This window comes from Lipotes vexillifer, unplaced genomic scaffold (assembly GCF_000442215.2).
Source record: "Lipotes vexillifer unplaced genomic scaffold, Lipotes_vexillifer_v1.1 scaffold721, whole genome shotgun sequence".
In the NCBI taxonomy this organism is placed as follows: Eukaryota; Metazoa; Chordata; class Mammalia; order Artiodactyla; family Lipotidae; genus Lipotes; species Lipotes vexillifer.
In genome coordinates, this window is record NW_006778284.1 from 315,795 (window position 1) to 335,550 (window position 19,756).

Below are 19,756 nucleotides of genomic sequence, written 5' to 3' on the forward strand. Positions count from 1 at the left end.
CTCTATGAGTGAAAACAGAAAATGTTCCCAGTGTCTTGGTCTAGCACTTAGATTATAAGAAAAATAAGAAGGAAAAGCTAAAAATAGCAAAAAGAACCAAAAAAATCACTGAAGAACTGCTTATAATGGTGAAACATCAGAAACAACCTAAATATTAACAGGGAATTTATTTATTTTATTAAAACAATGCCTTGTTGAATTCAGGCAGACTCCTGAATCCAGTTCGTGCTGAATAAAAGAATAGCAAGCCCAACTGAAGACCAAATTGGTAATCTAGAAAATTAAATAAAAGAAATCGTCCAGAATGTAGATGGGAAGGAGTTGAAAATTTTGAGAATGAATTTGAGACAGGGAATATAGTACATAAAAAGGTCAACATTTCTTAATAAGCATACCTGAAGAAGAGAACAAAAGAGGCAACAGAAGAAGAACTAAATAACAGGAGATAAAAATTGCCCTAAACCAAAGACAAAAGAAAGGGCCCACTTAAAGGATCCATAAGAAACTGGCAGGATTGGAAATGGGAAGTGAAGGCATGAAGGTAGGAGGAATGCTACTAAAGCTATTGAATACCACCTTTTAACTTTTGAAGTTGAAGTTATGTTCATAGATCATCTATTCAAAAAATAAATAATGTGTAAAAGACACAAGAAACAAAGCTAGATAAATGAAGGGGAAAAAAAAAAAAAAGACTTACACTTTCAAGACAGACTTTGGTGAAACTTTAGAATGCACAGATCAAGTGAAAACTCCTAAGAGTTCCACAGAGGAAAAAAACAAGTTTCCAGAAAGAAACTTCCAATGAGCAACAAGAAATGCCAGAAGCCATGAAGCAATAGTTTTGGGTTCTGAGAAAAAAAATATTCTTAATATAGAATTCTATATTCAACCCAACTATCAATCAAGTATGAGGACAAAAAACACTATCAGACATGCAAGAACTCAGAAAATCTACACATCCTATATGAAAAAGCTATTTAAAAAGATATCCTCAACTAACCAACAACAACAAAAAAGAATCCAAGTAAAACCAACCATGGGATATAAAGAAATCTGCTAGCTGAGAATGACCCAGAAGACTTGAAAAAAGGGCAAAATAAAGATCCATTGGGCATTAATACCTGGAGGACTGTTTCAAGCAGCACTTATTTGGTACACAAGCCTACATTTCCTTCTCTATGGGTCTCAATATACTAATTCATTCAGCAATAATTTCATAATCATAATATTTTAAAGCTGCTGAATGGCTTCCAGTGTTCACTTTTTTAAATCAACCCATAGACAAAAAGCAATGGAAAAGCTTTAAGAAAGCTTTATAGAAAGCTATAAGAATTATACTTTAAAAATCAGGAGATAGAGAAAAAGAACAGGAAAAAAATTTGTTACTTTCCTTAACATTCACACGAGGAAGACCACAGATGATATCTGAATTGACAAACCAAGAAAAAGAAATTTAAATTTATAAAGTCATAAAAGTATTCACCACAAAAAAATTTAAATAAGAAAGGTAATAAATTAAAAGGTTGACATGGGAAAACGGAAAACAGGGGATAGTGAAATCTCTCAAAATTGCTCAGCTTTTCTAATGGAAAGTCAACAGAAACTGCCTAAAGTTGATAAATCAAGACAGAATTATACGTATGCTACTTAAAGTTATAATGGTAAGCAGCAGCAAAACTTAAAACAGAAACAGTTAACACTGGTTATGTCTGAGAAGTGAAGGGGGCTTGGGAGTGGGCAGTGAGAAGGAAGTACTGTTGGAGTTTTTTAATCATGTGCAACTATTATTTGATAAATTTTTATTTATTTATTTATTTTTGGCTGCATTGGGTGTTCATTGCTGCACGCAGGCTTTCTCTAGTTGTGGCGAGCAGGGGCTACTCTTCATTGCAGTGGCTTCTCTTGTGGTGGAGCACGGGCTCTGGGAGCACAGGCTTCAGCAGTTGTGGCACGACAGCTCGGTAGTTGTGGCTCGCGGGTTCTAGAGTACAGGCTCATTAGTTGTAGTGCACTGACTTAGTTGCTCTGCGGCATGTGGGCTCTTCCCGGACCACGGATCGAACCCATGCCCCCTGCCTTGGCAGGTGGATTCTTAACCACTGCGCCACCAGGAAAGTCCAATTTGATAAATATTAATAGCATAAAAATAAAAATATTTCCACTTTGATACAAATATACTATAAAGATGAAAAGACTGCTGAGAACTTAGTTAACAGAACTTTGGTTTTCTAAATTACACAAGCTCAAATTACATAAAAATTTCCAGAAGAAAGGAAGGTCACAAACAGTTTTATAATTTGCACCAAAATCCAAAACAATAGGATTCACTCAGGCTTAAGTCACTCTTAAAATGCAAATATAATTAGGGACTTCCCTGGTAGCGCAGTGGTTAAGAATCCACCTGCCAATACAGGGGACACGGGTTCGATCCCTGGTCCAGGAAGATCCCACATGCCGTGGAGCAAATAAGCCCATGTGCCACAACTACTGAGCCTGTGCTCTAAAACCCGCGAGCTACAACTACTAAGTCCGCATGTCACAACTGAAGCCTGCACGCCTAGAGCTCATGCTCTGCAACAAGAGAGGTCACCGCAGTGCGAAGCCCACGCATCACAAGGAAGAGTAGCCCCCGGCTCGCTGAAACTAGAAAAAGCCTGCACGCAGCAACAAAGACCCAATGCAGCCAAAAATAAGTTAATTAATTAATTTTTTTAATGCAAATATAATTGTAAAAAGGAAACTAACTTTTGTAAAAAGCAACAATAGTTTGTGCCTCAGACTGCTTAGGTCTCTCACCAATGAGCTTATTTAACAATCATAACTAAAATAACTTTTCTACAGAAAGATGCAACTAACCCACCTATGAGGTGAAAGTTTTACCTTATTTTTCCAGCAGCCATAGACTTACCTTTCTGTCCAAATGTAAATATCTACAGATATCTGCAAAAGTTTGTCATGACAGGGCTTTGGTCTGTGATCACAGAACAAAACAAAGTTAGCTGGCCTACCTGGTAATTAAATCCATATGCTGATCACGTTCATTTTAGTAACTGAGATCAACCACAAAGTCTCATTGAAATAATATTTTTAAATAGAAAATATACAAGTTCAAAGCCTCTGTAAGGAGGGTATATTTTTCCTTTAGGAAGGCTGACTCAATTAGAAATTAAAGGTATTTTATAAGGACATAAATTATTTGAGGACTTTACAGGTTATTTCTCTTTGATCCATCACCCACTTCTGTATAAGAACTCACACCCTCAATAAAAAACTACTGCTGCACACTTGTATCTTGAATTACATCCTGTCCTCTCTCTCGAGATTCTTTTATCCTGCACAATGCATGCTCAAAATGGCTATTACAGGAAGTGTTGGACTATCAGCTATTTATAAATGGACAAAAATCTTTAAATAGCTCTGTTAGCTACCTCTTTATGGTTCTAGACCTTAAAAACTACCTGCTTTCAAAGACATAGTCATGCTGGTAATTCAAAATGTGCAAAGCGTCCTTTTATTTTGGAATCCAAAGCTGCACTAAATTATATAGTCACAATATCACAAGATAACAAACAAGCTGATCTTTAAAAACACATTAGTCGAATACTCTTAGTCTAATCATTTACCACCAAGAAAATTCCACGTTGCAATATACTGCCTTCAAGCCTTCTATACTGATGTCTAACCCACACTACACTACTTCAGAATTTTGCAAAACACACAAGTTAACATCACATATTAACTTTTTATCCAGTATATCCAGTTCAAAAATATAGTACACAAAAGTAAAAATTCTTAATTCATCAATATTGACATCCATTGTACTGAAAAAAAAAACCCTTTCCATTGATCTACTTTTTTCCTATCTAAAGCTGACATGTCTTTCCCATGCTGCTAAAACAGTAACTTGCATTTCCTATGCAAACTAATAATTTAGAACTCATTTTGTATGTATTAATAATTATTATTTTTAAAGCCTTAACATTTCTCTTCCTTATTCTCAGCCCTCCTGTCTCCAGTCTTTAGAGATTTATATCGGGTACATCACCATATTTGCAGATCATTTGAAGGCATTACTTCCAAAAGTAAGCAGCTTTTAGAAACTTAACTTACAGCGATACTAATATGCACAAAATACTGTACCTACTAAGGATATTCAGCACAGTGTACTTGCAAAAGACTGGAGACAGCCTAAATGTCCATCAAGAGGGATAGTTAAATGTATGTAAGTCAATACAATGTAATATAATGAAACTATTATAAGGAACTAGGCACCTCTGTACATAAGATATGTAATGATCTTCAAGGTTATATACAAGGTTAAAAAATATACAGCAGGAACAGTACAGCACACTACCATTTATCATTAAACAAACACACCTCCGAGAAAATCTCTCTAAAAAGGAAAACCAAGAATGGTTGCCTCTAGAAAGGGAAAAGGGTAACTGGGAAAGGGAAGGCTTACAGTACCTTGTATAACCTTTTTTTTTTTTTTTTTTTTTTTTGCCATTGAAGAATTTATTGAAGCATCAGAATACTTGGAACAAACACATTGAATGTATCACAAATTACAGATTTGGCAAAACATGGAGGGTGGCAACCAGATTATATAAGCTTTTTTATGCACACACATTTACTACTTACTAAATACATATGCTCTTTTTGTAAAATGAAATACTTTTTTTTGAAAAGTAATCAAATATCCTTGATAGATTCCATTCACAAATTGATAGCTTTTCAGTTCGAGTATTAGTTTGCTTTATCAAACTATTTCAGCCTCAAATTTTCTATTACTTGAAAGAAAAAATACAAACTTTCCTATTTCATTTGTCCACACCATCAGTTATACATTTTTATTAAAAGGTCACTTCATGGATTTATGAACTGTGTTGCTAAGCCACTTGTTCCAAAAAACTCTAAACCTGAGAAGTCCAATATCATAGCTACTAGCCAGTTTCTCGGTCACACTAACTGCATTTCTTGAGCCACACATGGCTAGTGGCTGCCATACCGGACAGCACAGATGCATTTTCATCATTGCAGAAAGTCCTACTGGACATCACTGCACTAGACTAAGGGCTGGCAAACTAAAGCCTGTGAGCCAAATACAGCCCACCACCTTTTTTTTTTTTTTCCCTCCTGGATCACATTCTAATTTGTATTCATTTATACATTGTCTGTGGATACTTTGGCACTACTATGACAGATTCAAGTAATTGTGACATAGATGGTAGGTATGGCCCACAAAACCTGAAATATTTCGTTTCTGCCTCTTTACAGAAAAAGTTTGTCAGCCAGTGCTCTAGACAATCAGATTTCATTGAAAAGAACATTCCCCTGGGCTCCAAAAACAAAGTTCTGAAGGCTTGCAGTGCATAAAGAACCAATTAAACAAGCTGATGTCCACTTGATTTACTAAGTGATAAAAGTATTTAGTTTTTTTAACATGAATCCATAATATCAGAAAATTTCCTAAAATATGTTTGAATGCTGACGTTTTCTAAGCATCTCTATAACATTGCTAGTAAAAGCACAGAAGACAGATTACTACAGTCTAGCAATTTTAGAAGAACTGGCCTAAGAAGAAAAAAAAGTGCTTAATAATTCAAAAAATTACCCATGTTACTTATCAAACTATTAAAAGAAATGTATCAACTATCTTGAAAAGCAGCACATTATTTCTTACAGAAAAAATTACACTAGACCTAGTTAATGTTACATAAATATTTACATTGAACTGCTTATCTCATGTAGCATCCCCATATTTCAGGCTTTCAAAACAATTACTGAAAACACAAGTATGTTTACCAGAACAAATATATATATGTTTTCCAATTTAGGGCATTTTTTTAAAATTTAATACAATTTTTGAGTGTGCTTACATACCCAACCCTGTACAAGTTGCTGGAAACAGGATGATGATGATCCATTTGTAGTTAATAGTTTATGGAACAGACTAGTATCACAGTGATATTATACACATAAGAACAAGAGGGGCAGAAGCACAGGTAATGAGTACACTGGGTAACTAAGGGAAGACTTCTAGAAGAAAAGCTATTTGAATTGGGTATTGAAGTGGGAGCAGGACTTTCGCAGGTTTGTGGGAGGGGGAAGGAAGAGAGAGGAATGGCAGAGCAACACCATTCTGGTTTGAGTGCAGAAAAAGAAAATGAGACATGAAAAGGACTTAGCAAATCCTAGGAAAAAAATGAGCAGTTGAATGCTACAGAAGCATATGGCTTGAACACACTGGGAAAAAAGGAGGGAGGTGGTGGCAGGCGTAAAGGCTGTAAAGACTAAAGACTTTAAGATCCAAATGCAAATGGCTTTACACGCCAAACTAGGGAATTAAGATCTGATGTAACCGTATGAGCCACAGAGAATATACAGCTTTACAAGAAGAGATATGACATGATTGATTTTATTTTGTTAACACTGGCAGCAACTTGGATCTTGGACTACAGTGAGGGAAGACTAATGGCAGAGACCAATTTGGCTATTATGCAAATCAGAGATGATGGCCAAAAGTAATGAGACTGAAGATGAAGAGAAACCAAATAAAGAGAAGCAACTGCATGTGGTAGAATCTCCAGGCCTGAACTCCTACGTTTTTAAAATGCCCCTGATATGTGATACTTTTCCATATTTTTCGGTACAGATGTAGTACCCTTTGCATGGAAGAAGTTTATACAATAAGATTGTCAAAAGGGGAAGCAATGTGGTCTTTTTTGTTTTTTCTCCCGAGGTATTAGGAGGGAAAACACATTAGGAAATACAAGAGCTCAAGAGTCAAGAGATCTGGATTACAGGCTTGTCTTTGCCAAGACTATGGGCATGACAACCTCTAAAAGCTCTGGTTTTCTACTTTGTAAAAAGAAGAAATTAGATGATCTGAAATTCTTGAAAGCTCTAAAATACTATGATCATAGCAATACATCTTTAATCTTTGGGAGGTCTCCAAAACAATGCAAATACAATTATCTATTTCAACTACTGAACAAAATGTGAAAAACCCGTTAAAAACGTACTACATTTATTGTGAAGGATTCATGACAGACATTAAGACATGTAGTTACCAACTACTCATCTGAAACCCTAAGGCAAAACTGAAACTCAGATAACTCTGTCAGCCATTTCACTTTCAATTACTATATTTCAAAATAACTCCAAAAAGCAGCATTCTTTTATTGGAGTGGTTCAAAAGACTAAATGAATGTCTGCAAAGTTGAATGGTAGTATTGTTGGGTACAACAGTTTTCAGACATAACACTAGTCTATGGAATCATGTTTGCCTGAACCTCTTATTCACAAAAGAACTTTTTAACAATATTCCTTTATCAATCAAAACAAGAAGTGTTTCAAACTTGATAAATATGGTCTTGAGATTTTTAACCATACTGTTATGTGACTTTTTCCTAATGTTGAAAACTGTATTACAAATTCTTGCTCATAAAAAGTCTAGAAATATTCTAAACTGGTTTCTCTTCAAGAATAACTTCTGAGCCTGATTTTTTTTTTTAAAAAAAAGGATAGTTGGGTCAAAAGACCTGCTTCCTTCAAAACAAAAAGATGGAACAAATAATATTGTTATTAAAGGTGAAAAACCCAGATGTAAATCTTGCATTTCCAGTCCATTATAAATTTATGTAGCATAATTAACACAGCCTAAGTTAAAGTCATATTTCAAGGGAAACAACATTCTAAGGTTCTGTAAACTCTATTATTAAACTATAAGCAGAGGCTTTTCTAATGATGTTTTATGTTACATTACTTCTTCCAGTGTTTCTTCTAGAGACCTGAACAATTTTGGGGTTATATGCTACATCACATACACCAGTATAGTTCCTCTTTAAGGTACTCACGTGATTTCTCTCTTGCTCCCTAAAATAGCATTATACATCTGAGTTAACCAAAATAAATTCTGGAAAGAGCTATACTGTAACTTACTATGATCTGAGTGTAAAATTCTTTACCATGCGAATCTGTATCAGTTTAGAACCATCACTAAAAACTTTCTGTTCTTTCAAATCGTCAGTATCAATGAACATAAAACTAATCCTGCTACCAACCCACAAGAGACGTGGGTGTTTACTATAAAGCCTTAAATCTCATCTAGACTCTTGGTCCAAGAAAAAAAACACTTTATACTGATTTTTCTTACATGTAATTTACTGATTTAAAGTAATGCGTTCAGATCCTGAAAGGTTTTTTTTAAAGCATATATTTTGAAGATATACAAACTGATTTTACTCTACTAAAGAAGCTTTATTAATTCTAATTAAACAAATTTCACTCAAGAAGGAAGTGTATTCAAATCAAGAATTTTATTAGAGGGGAAAATATTCAAAAAGAACAAATATAAGCGGAAATTAAATTATGTGTTCTTTGTTGTAGCCCGTGCTATTCAAATACAATTCAGAAGCAGAATTTAACTTTTCTTAAAAGCTGCCTGCTTAAAAAAAAAAATTTTTTAAAAACAGAATTAAAATACATTTTTAAAATTCCAGTCCAAATATATTATAAAGTTAGCATGAGGAGTATGAAAAACACCACCTCTGATTTGTTTTGTAATGCCAGTGCTGAAATAGGAAAGCTAGATGTGCTTTCCCCAAATATATCTGATAAGATTCCCACAGGAACACCAATATAACAAGGAGAGTGGATATTCCAAAGACAAAACACAAGTTAATTATAGTACTTCACATTCCAAGACACTCATCCAAGGACACCTGGCAATTAACTAAGGAATTATGAGAAAAGTTTACAAACAACTGAGTACTATGGGGTCCGTCCACTTACAAGAGAAAAAATTATTTGCAATAATAATAATCCTTTACACTTGTAAAGTACCTTGTAGTTTTCACCATGCGCGTGCACGCGCGCGCGCACACATACACAAACCCCCCCTACCTACTTTGGTCCTAGAGTTCATCAATCAACCCAGAGAGTGTGCAGAACGATAAGCAGCACTTCAGATCTTACTAATATCACTGTGGCTGATATTCAGTTCATTCAGAAATGTTTCGCTACGATCCTAAAAACTCTCATCCACATAGTTTGATCGTCTTTAAAGTTTAAGCGGGATACGCAGATGTTCCCGGGCTCCCTAACTCTGGGTAAGGGGAACTCCTGCCAGGATGGGCCCTGAGGTGACGAATGGTTTTAACCCACCCTTCGCAGGCAGAGAACTGGTTCCACCTGTCCTGGAGGACGAGCCGTGTGCCCTCCAGTACGAAGGATAGGCATCCTCAACACAACGTCCAGCTCTCCTTCTCCTATGAAAACAATCAGTAAGGGCTTCCTAAGGGGTTCCTACGATTCTCCCTCAACTCCCAGGAAAACAAAGGTTCAGGCCCAGCTCTGTGTTACTCGAATTCCGTTCTGGATAATCTAGATGCCCCATAAACCTCAGCACGCAGTCATTTGGCAGAGGATGGAGTGGAGGACCTAAGAATACCCAAGGTGCGGGGAAATGAGCTACCAGAGCGAACTCTGAAGTTCTGCGAGCAAAACGCGGTTATCTCTCAGAAGGTCCTACATTCGAGGGAAGGTGCGGAACTGAGAACGTGAGAAATCGAAATCGGAGGCAGGCGAAGCGGCGTGGAGAAGTGGCCGGGTATACGACTGGGACTGAGGGACTGCGCGGAGGGGCCATCGGGTTGGCTGGCCCCAAGGGCGAAGGTGCCCAACAGCTCAGACTCGTGAGGCTGGCGAGGACCCAGACGCACGGCCGGCCGACGGACTCCTCGGCTAGGTTTCAAACCGCCGCCCCCGGGAGGCGCTCAGCCGATTGGAAGTTCCACCACGACCGTCACCAGCCTAAGGCCGGAGCGGCAACTCCCCGGCGGAGCTCTCCCAGCCCTCCGCGTCTCCCCTGGAGACCAGACACCCACAAACTCCACCTCCCACCGAGGTCCCAACTCGAGTCCCGCCGCCAGCTCCATGCACGCGGAGGGCGCCCCGCAGGACCGGACCTACGCCCCCCGACCGGGCTGCGCCGCGGGAGTTCAAGGGGTGCGACGGGGCCGCGCGGGGGGCGAGCAGAACCCACGTCCCTCAGTCTGCCCCGGGACGCGGCCCCGCGACCACCTCCGTCTCGCCCCCCGGGCACGGCCCGACTCGGCTCCGACCCACCCATCCCGCGCGGTCGCGGGCAGAGCTAGGACCCGAGCAAGCCTACTCCCCCCGCCCCTGCTCTTACCCATCTTTTCGCCTCGCCTTGTAGACGTGCCCGTAGGTGCCGCGTCCCACTTTGCACCCTTCGTACTCAAACAAATCCTCCACCCGCTCCCGCTCCGCCGCCAGCTTCGCCTTGAAATCATAATCCATTGTCTGCTTTCCCCATAGAGGCACCGGAACGCGGGGGCCGCCGCCGCTCAGTCCCTCCTCCTCCTCCCCCCGCGACCGCCGCTCCACTTCTCTGGCCACCTCTCGGGCGCGCGCGCGCGCGGCCCGCCGCCCCGCAATCCGCCTTCAGCAAGGGACTCCTCGGCGGCCGCGGCAACCACCTCCTCCACCTCCTCCTCCTCCGCGGCAGCGGCGGCGGCAGCTCCCGCAGGAACCCCCAGTCCCGCCTCCCCCCTTCATTTCCTTGTTTTGGAACCTGGTGGGCCGCGCCGCGGCTTCCTCGAGCTCATTAACGAACCAGCCCGCCCGCCCCGAGATCGCGGAGACTCCTGGGAAATGTAGTTCCTCAGGCCTCAGGAATGGTTTGAGTTTTGCGGGTGAAAGAAATACAACTCCCAGGCTGCCGTGGGCCACTACAGCCCCACCTTCACAAGGCGTGTACGCCTGCGCACTGAAACCGCCCCCCCCCACAGGTAGCGTTAGACTCCCACCAGTTCTTGTTAAGGTAGAAAGCGCAAAGTTGTGGTGTGCTTTCTGCGAGTCTGTGGGAGCTGGTGGAAAGAAGGCGCTTGTTCTGGTGCAAGGAAGGTACTCTATTATAATTGCCCCCGTGCGAGAAGGAGAGTGGAAAGTGTTTAACAAGCGCCTTGCCCAGGAGCTTGCTCCTGCGGTTTACGAGGGAAGGACTGTGGTTAGGGCAGTTGTACTGAAGATCGTTGTTTGTTTTTTTGTAGCAATTGTCCCGCCTCTTACCCCGCCCCCATCCAGCCGCTCATTGGCGGAGAAGAGAGAATGACGTCCTCGTTGGTGCGTGGGTATCCCCAGGCTTTGGCTTCTTTCCGACTCTTGATTGGTAATTGGATGTGCTAGGTTCTTCCTGATAGGATAATCTTTTTTCTTTACGATGCAAAAACCGTATTTCAAAAGCTGAACATTCAGCGGTTTCCTACTTCTAGCATCGGCCAGAGAACATGTAACTTCTGCGCCCTAGTCAGCCAATCATCCTTTTCTTGGGGCTCTAGTCATGATCTCCTCTTACCATATGTGATTCCCACAGCCAAGCTTTTGGCCATCTGTCTAAGGACAATTAAGGTGCCTGCGGAACGCAGCGTTTTGAAAACAATCATTTGGGTTAGATTGTAGAGGGATTTTTACGTTTTATGCATAATGGTGACGTTGCGCTAGAATGTTTAAGAAAGTCTCCTTTATCAAGGTGAACGCTGATTCATTGTTGCGTGCATAAAACGTAGCAAATGTTTGGGATGCAATCAAACATGGTTGGTGCTAGGATGGGACTTACACACCACATTCAGTGGGAGCATAGAGCAGGAAATAGTCAATTCTACCTGAAGTGGTAAGGAAAGTTAATAGTAGTGACCCGCTTGCTGGGTTTTGGAAGAAACCTGGAAAACTAGAGAGAGGCGTGGGGGTAGGGTGGGGAGAATTGTTTATTTACTACAACAATGTTTCCTGGGAAACTTCCTCAGATCTTGAAGTAAATCATGAAGTATCTGAGTTTCTGTTATTTCCAGGCACTATGATAAGTGCTGGAGATACCAGATGAAAATTGGTCTTTTCCATCAGGGACTAAAATGTATTGAAAAAATAAACATGCAAACAAATTAAAAACTATGTGGGTACAAAGAGCAATAGTAGAATAGGAGGACTTCCAGAAGAGTCAGGGTAGGCGTCATTAAGGGGGTAGTTTTCAGCCAAAATTTAAATAATCTTATTTGAAGGACAAGTGGGGAAGTAACAAAGAATTATCTCTGGCAGAATGGCATGTGTATATATCATTGACAGAACCTGATATATTCTGACAAATGCAAATAGCTTGAACATTACAGATTAAGACAGGAAAAGATGACAGCTAAGAAGAGACTGGAGAGATAAACAGAGGTCAGAATATGAAGACCTATATATGTCAAGCAGAAGCTTTAGATTTCCTCATTCTATAGGCAATAAAAAGCCATTGAAGACTTTTGAGCCAAGAAGTAATCAATATTGTGTATTCAAAAAAAATACTTCTGGACTTCCCTGGTGGCGCAGTGGTTAAGAATCCGCCCGTCAGTGCAGGGGACGCAGGTTCAATCCCTGGTCCAGGAAGGTACCACATGCCACGGAGCAACTAAGCATGTGTGCCACGACTACTGAGCATGCGTGCCACAACTATGAAGCCTGCGCACCGCAAGGAAGAGTAGTCCCCACTCACCGCAACTAGAGAAAGCCAGCGCACCCCAACGAAGAGTGATGCAGCCAAAAATAAATAGAATTAAATCTTTAAAAAAATAAAAAAGAGTTTGACCACACCGTTTTTACCAAGGATGGGGGAAACAGACATTCTCCTGCATTGCCAGTGGAAGTATATATTCACAAAATATGTACCAATACATACATTAGATTTTGGTTTGGCAATATCTATCAAAATTACATAACAGTATCCTACAATTATACTCCTTGTGGCGGATGCTCTGATAAGCCTTCCTAGACACACACCCCTTCAGGACTAAAGGATGTACTATTCCCCCAAGCTGCTGGGAGTGCTGCCGCAGCCTTCAGCTGTCAACCCTCTTCAGGAATTGCCTTGTCTAAAGAGCCACCTCATCTCACCTCACCTCACCATTTTCCTGGAGCACCCTACATCCAATGACTGATTAATGCAGGGATGTAAAGGCCCAGACCTCTCACCCCACTTCAGGACAACTCTGATCCTATCTTCAGAACTCCCTGTTGGGCTGACTCAGGCCGTCACTGAGAATGCATTGCAGACCAACTTCTCAACCTCCCCCATCCTGCTTTCTTCCTTTTCCTTCCACAAGTATTGATCCCATCAACATTCTGTAATAAACTGATTACATGTTAATCTCCATATCAAGGTCTGCTTCCCCAGGAGCCCAGTTTGTGGAATTCCCCATTTGTGTGCAATATGATACAACTTAAGGTTATTCATTGAGCATTGTTTCTACTAGGAAAGGACTGGGAAACAACAAAAGTGTTCATTAGAAAAGGACTGGATAAATAAATTATGGCACATGCACCGATGGATTATTATGCAGCCCTAAAAATAATTCAAAAGCTATGAAATATGCCTCTCAGATCTCCTCCTTGCAAGAAAGCCCCAGTTGCTAAGCTCTGGATCTACCACTGCATTTGCAATGAGGCCACAGTCCCCAACGGTTGCTCCTAGCCTATGACTGACCATAGCAGGATACTATGCTGGCAGTGCTGCATAGGCAGGTCCATTCCTGCAAGATGCAGAGTTCCTCTGACAGGTGAGTTGAGCTTAAGGACTCCCCAGGCATAAGCCTGTCTGACACTTCCTTTGAACTCTGTTGCAGTCTGAGTCACTGCCTACCCAACCCTCCTTCCTTCCCTCTCTCCTTCACAGGGGCAGATTAGCCTCACGATCTGACAGCTCCTTCAGCTCCCCACTTTCTCTTCCTCACAGGCATTTCCTCCAATAAGTGTCTTACAGGTCTAATCCCATCTTGGCATCTACTTTTCAGAAGACCTGATCAATGAGGAAATTGTTTAGGTATTGAAATGGAAAGACCTCCAAGATATCAATATATTTTTAAGTGGAAAAAAAAAAGCAAGAATCAGAAGAGTGTCCATAATATGCTAACATTTTTATACAAAAGAAAAAATACATACTTTCTTGTGTATGCATGACTTATCTGTAAAAGGACCACAAGAAACCGTATACCTTTCTGAATTCTGATCCATGAAATACTGCCTTTTCAAAAGGTAAATAAATAAAATTTAAATGAAAAAAAATAGAAACTTGGCTAAAAAGGAAGGAGAAAAATAGATAGGATTGTAGCTACCATGGTCAAGGAAGGTTCAGAGTTTTGTTATTAGTTTGTGTTTAATAAGGGGAAGGAACTTTTCATATATATTTTTTATTGGAATATATTTGCTGTACAGTGTTGTGTTAGTTTCTGCTGTACAGCAAAGTGAATCAGCTATATGTATACATATATCCCCTCTTTTATGGATTTCCTTCCCATATAGGTCACAACAGAGCATTGAGGAGAATTCCCTGTGCTATACAGTCAGTTCTCATTAGTTATCTATTTTATACATAGTAGTGTATATATGTCAATCCCAATCTCCCAATCCATACCACCCCCCCTTCCCCCCTTGGTATCCATACATTTGTTCTCTACATCTGTGTTTCTATTTCCACTTTGCAAATAAGTTCATCTATACCATTTTTCTAGATTCCACATATAAGCATTAATATACGATATTTGTTTTCCTCTTTCTGACTTACTTCACTCTGTTTGACAGTTTCTAGATCCATCCACGTCTCAACAAATGACCCAATTTCATTCCTTTTTATGGCTGAGTAATATTCCATTGTATACATGTACCACAACTTCTTTATCCATTTGTCTGTTGATGGGCATTTAGGTTGCTTCCATGACCTGGCTATTGTAAACAGTGCTGCAATGAACATTGGGGTGCATGTGTCTTTTTGAATTATGGTTTTCTCTGGGTATATGCCCAGTAGTGGGATTGCTGGATCATATGGTAATTCTATTTTTAGTTTTTTAAGGAACCTCCATACTGTTCTCCATAGTGGCTGTATCAATTTACATTCCCACCAACAGTGCAAGAGGGTCCCCTTTTCTCTGCACCCTCTCCAGCATTTATTGTTTGTAGATTTTTTGATGATGGCCATTCTGACCAGTGTGAGGTGATACTCATTATAGGAACTTTTCATATATTGAAGGAAAAGAGCCGGTGGAAAAAGAAAATGTGAAACCAATACTCTTCAGTACAGTGTTCAATAAATTACATGAGATATTGAACACTTCATTAAAATAGGCTTTGCATTAGATGATTTTGCCCAACTCTAGGCAAATGTAAGTGTTCTGAGCATATTTAAGGTAGGCCAGGCTAAACTATGATGTTCAGTAAGATAGGTGTATTAAACACATTTTCAACTTAACAATATTTTCCATTTAACAATGGGCTTAACGGGACATAACCCCATCGTAAATCAAGGAAGATCCATAATAACTTTTCATTTCTATATGACATGGGAAGCATGATCAAATGCAGAGAAAAAAAGCGGTGGCAGTAAGGGCAGGGGACTTGAAGAAGGAATGATGATTTTGGCAAGTAAGTGGAGTGAAAATGAGAGCTAACATTTACTGAATCCTAGGCATTTTATATAAGCTAGCTAATATATAATCCTTACAACCACCATGGGAGGAAGGTATGCATTATCTCCATTTTACAGATAAAAATACTGAGGCTCCAGGAGGATAGTTTGTGTAGTCAGTCAGTGATAGGATTTAATCCCCAGTCTCTAAGACAATAGAGAACAAAGATGCACTGCCAAGTATCAGTGTCATTTATCAAGATCAAATTATCCCAATAAGACATTTATCCTTTTGTCGCACTCTATTTTATATGTTAAAATTACCGCCTCTGCTTTTTTTTCCTTCATATTTGGTTGATATCAGTCACTAGTTCCCCCTTCTCAGTGCATGGAAGAGTCATAGAGCTTATGAAATACAGAAAATTTATAGTTGCCACTGCCACTGAGATGTTCATTGTCTCAGTATGTATAAGAGGCCTTCCTTGCCTTTGCTCTTTCCACTCAACCAGCAACAGTTCTCTGGCCAATTAGATTTTACATGTAAACACCTGTTATGCTTCTGGGAGGCATATTCATTTTACTTAAACATTGGTTTAAAGTCTGAGAACAAAGCTCCTTTTAATAAGGATGGTCTAAGCTTAAAGGCTGTTGGAGAAACAGATTCTGGTCTCTTCAGTACAGAGTCAATGTCAGGGAAGCTGATGAAGAGGAATGGGAGGCAATGGGATTAAGAATCAGACCTCTCTCCCTACTGGATGAGGATGCAGGCCAGACTAAGGGAGGGATACTCACCTGCTGCTGATAGGGTGTAGGAAGAGGTTGATGCCTGTGTCAGTTTCCTAGCGCTGTTGTAACAAATTACCATAAACTGAGTGCCTTAAAACAAAAGAAATTTATTCTCTCACAGTTCTGGAGGCCAGAAGTCTGAAATCAAGATGTACAGAGCGTTGGTTCCTTCTACGGGCCCAAAGGGAAAATGTATTCCATGCCTCTCCATTAGATTCTGGTGGTTGCTGGTAAGCCTTGACATTCCTTGGCTTGTGGCAGCATAACTCCAGTATCTGGCTTTATCTTCACATGGCCTTCTTTCATCTGTGTCTGTGTCCAAATCCCCCTCTTCCTAAAAGGACATCAGTCATATTGGATTTAGGCCCCAACCTAATCCAGTATGTCCTTGTTGTAACTTGTATGCATCTACAAAGACCTTATTTCCAAATAAGATCACACTCAGATTCCAGGTGGACATGAATTTGTGGGGGACGCTATTCAACCCAGGATAGTGCCTGAGCTTTGACTCTGTCTCTGAATGAGGGGCCATCCTGAAAAAGGGAAGAAAATGGTCCTTGACTTAACTCAAACCACATTCAGTGGGAGTGAGAGGGAATCTTTGGGATCCCCAGACTGGGCTTTCTTTTTTGGTTTTTTTGGTGTTTTAATAAATTTTATGCTACGTGTATTTTCTTTTAAAGAATTTGATTTTTTAAATTTATTTATTTATTTTGGCTGCGTTGGGTCTTCACTGCTGCACGCGGGCTTTCTCTAGTTGTGGCGAGCACGGGCTACTCTTTGTTGTGGTGCGCGGACTTCTCACTGCGGTGGCTTCTCTTGTTGCGGAGCACGGGCTCTAGGCACGCGGGCTTCAGTGGTTGTGGCTGTGGGCTCTAGAGCTCAGGCTCAGTACTTGTGGCACACGGGCTTAGTTGCTCTGCAACATGTGGGATCTTCCTGGACCAGGGCTCGAACCCATGTCCCCTGCATTGGCAGGAGGATTCTTAACCACCGTGCCACCAGGGAAGTCCCTAGCCTTTCATTCTTTAAATTTCTTAGCCCCACTATAGCATGAATTGTTCCCTGACACCAGAATGCAGCCTGCCCTAGGTGTTAAACAAAAAAACAAATAAATGATAACCACCCTGGGGCTTCCCTGGTGGTGCAGTGGTTGAGAATCTGCCTGCTAATGCAGGGGACACGGGTTCGAGCCCTGGTCTGGGAGGATCCCACATGCCACGGAGCAACTAGGCCCGTGAGCCACAGCTACTGAGCCTGCGCGTCTGGAGCCTGTGCTCGGCAACAAGAGAGGCCGCGACAGTGAGAGGCCCACGCACCGCGATGAAGAGCGGCCCCCGATTGCCACAACTAGAGAAAGCCCTCGCACAGAAACGAAGACCCAACACAGCCATAAATAAATAAATAAATAAATTAAAAAAAAAAAAAAATGATAACCACCCAGAAATTAATAAGGCCTAATCACATGCCAGTAAGGAATTTGAAAAGTTTGATCTAAACATTTAAAAAATGAGTTTATTTGACATAGGTAGAGAATGAAAGAATAAAGTGATGGTTTCAACAGTTTGTTCAAGTCAAGAGGAAAGGTAGGATTTCCCTGGTGGTGCAATGGTTAAGAATCCACCTGCCAATGCAGGGGACACGGGTTCAAGCCCTGGTCCGGGAAGATCCCACATGCCTCGGAACAGCTAAACCCGTGCGTCACAACAACTGAGCCTGTGTTCTAAAGACCACGAGCCACAACTACTGAGCCCGTGTGCTGCAACTACTGAAGGCCTCACACCTAGAGCCCGTGCTCCGCAACAAGAGAAGCCACCGCAATGAGAAGCCCCCGAACCACAACAAAGAGTAGCCCCCGCTCGACGCAACCAGAGAAAGCCCGCGTGCAACAATGAAGACCCAATGAGCCAAAAATAAATAAATAAATTTATTTTTAAAAAAAGGAAAGGTCGGTGCACCCAGCTTCCAATGGGTTAGTCGTGAGGAGAACTGAGCTGCAAATCTTGCATATCAGGTTCACTGCATATGTGATGGAATTAGTAAGCAAAGTCATGAGTTTTTTAATGCTTATGCCCTTAGTCATGACCAGTTTATAAGCTATGTGGAAGTCAAATTTGAATATGGATAAAATTTCTCTTAACAGTCGTATCTAAGTCAAGGAAATTTATTGAAGAGATTTACTAAGTTGCTTCCTCATGGTTTAAGGCTCAACTCAGGATCATCTCTTTCAGGAAGTCTTCTCTTCCCTCCCCCAGACTAGGTTGGGTGCCCCTCATCCATACTGGTAACATCCTGTGAGACCTCTCTGCACTTTGCTTATCTTATGCAGATCATGTTTATCTGTCTTTCTTCCCAGATAGTCTATGACCTCCTCATTGAGCAAGGATTAGATTGGTTGCTTTCCACATTCTTATATTTGATTATTTTTTTGGTCTGGGTATACAATTCCAAGTTAAAAATGAATTTTTCTCAGAACCATGAAGGCATTACCCCCACTACTTTCTAACATTCAGTGGTTCAGATGTGTTATAAGACTGTTTTACCCCTTTTTAAGTGTCCTATTTTTTCCATAGAAATGCTTAGCATCTGTTCTGTAATCTTGAAGATATAATCTTTCACAGGAATGTGTCTGGGTGTGGGTATTTTTCATTCATTTTGCTCTGTCATTTCCTCTGGTATCTTCCTTCCTCTTCCCCAATGCTGTCACGTCACTACACCTTTTTGCACCCTTTGGCTGCAAACTGAATCACTGTGCTGTACACCTGAAACTAAGACAATATTTAAATCAACTATACTTCAATTAAAAAAAAAATCAGGCAAGATAGTGTCTTTGGCAGGTGATTAATATATGTAAGCAATGACACTAATCAGTCTTAACACTTCTGAAATGTTAATTCTTTATTAGTTGAACCTAAAATAAATCAATAAGAGTATTGAAACATAATAAGGATGAAATCCAAAATTTGTTGAACAGGAACAATATCAATGGTATGTCATATGTGAAGATTATTGTGTGTGATCATTTGGTTTTATGATTATGATATGTTTTAGTAAATGCACTAGTTATATCCTTGCTGATGTATTTTTGCTAATCTTTCATAAAGTGAAAGTTTTGTTGTAATGATACATATCAGACTGTATTCAGTGTTACAGAATCAGTATTCTACAAAGAATGAAGAAATAAAGCACTAACTTAACTGGAAAAAAAAGAAAATAATCAGGCAAGTGTGCAAAGTTATATGTACAAAGATGAACGTGACTATGGTTTTTGTGATAAAAGAAACAGTTTAAATAATGGTTAAATAAATAATAGCATATCCCTTCAGTGGATTACACTGCAGCCATTTGAAAGAATGGTATAGGGCTTCCCTGGTGGCGCAGTGGTTGAGAATCTGCCTACTAATGCAGGGGACACGGATTCGAGCCCTGGTTCTGGGAAGATACCACATGCTGCGGAGCAACTGGGCCCTGAGCCACAACTACTGAGCCTGTGCGTCTGGAGCCTGTGCTACG

At 40.5% G+C, this 19,756-nt stretch overlaps 1 protein-coding gene across 2 annotated transcripts in view; it reads right to left on the reverse strand.

The window, feature by feature from the left end:
* Positions 1-10,409, reverse strand: part of CDK19 (cyclin dependent kinase 19) — a 194,855-nt gene extending 184,446 nt beyond the window's left edge. The window contains exon 1 of one of the 2 annotated variants that reach the window (XM_007451569.1): positions 10,199-10,409. In XM_007451569.1, the coding sequence (XP_007451631.1) occupies positions 10,199-10,326 (128 nt within the window). In that variant the 5' untranslated portion in view covers positions 10,327-10,409. The remainder of the gene's footprint in view (positions 1-10,198) is intronic. The other variant, XM_007451570.1, reaches the window with a different exon arrangement.
* Between the last annotated feature and the right edge of the window lie 9,347 nt (positions 10,410-19,756).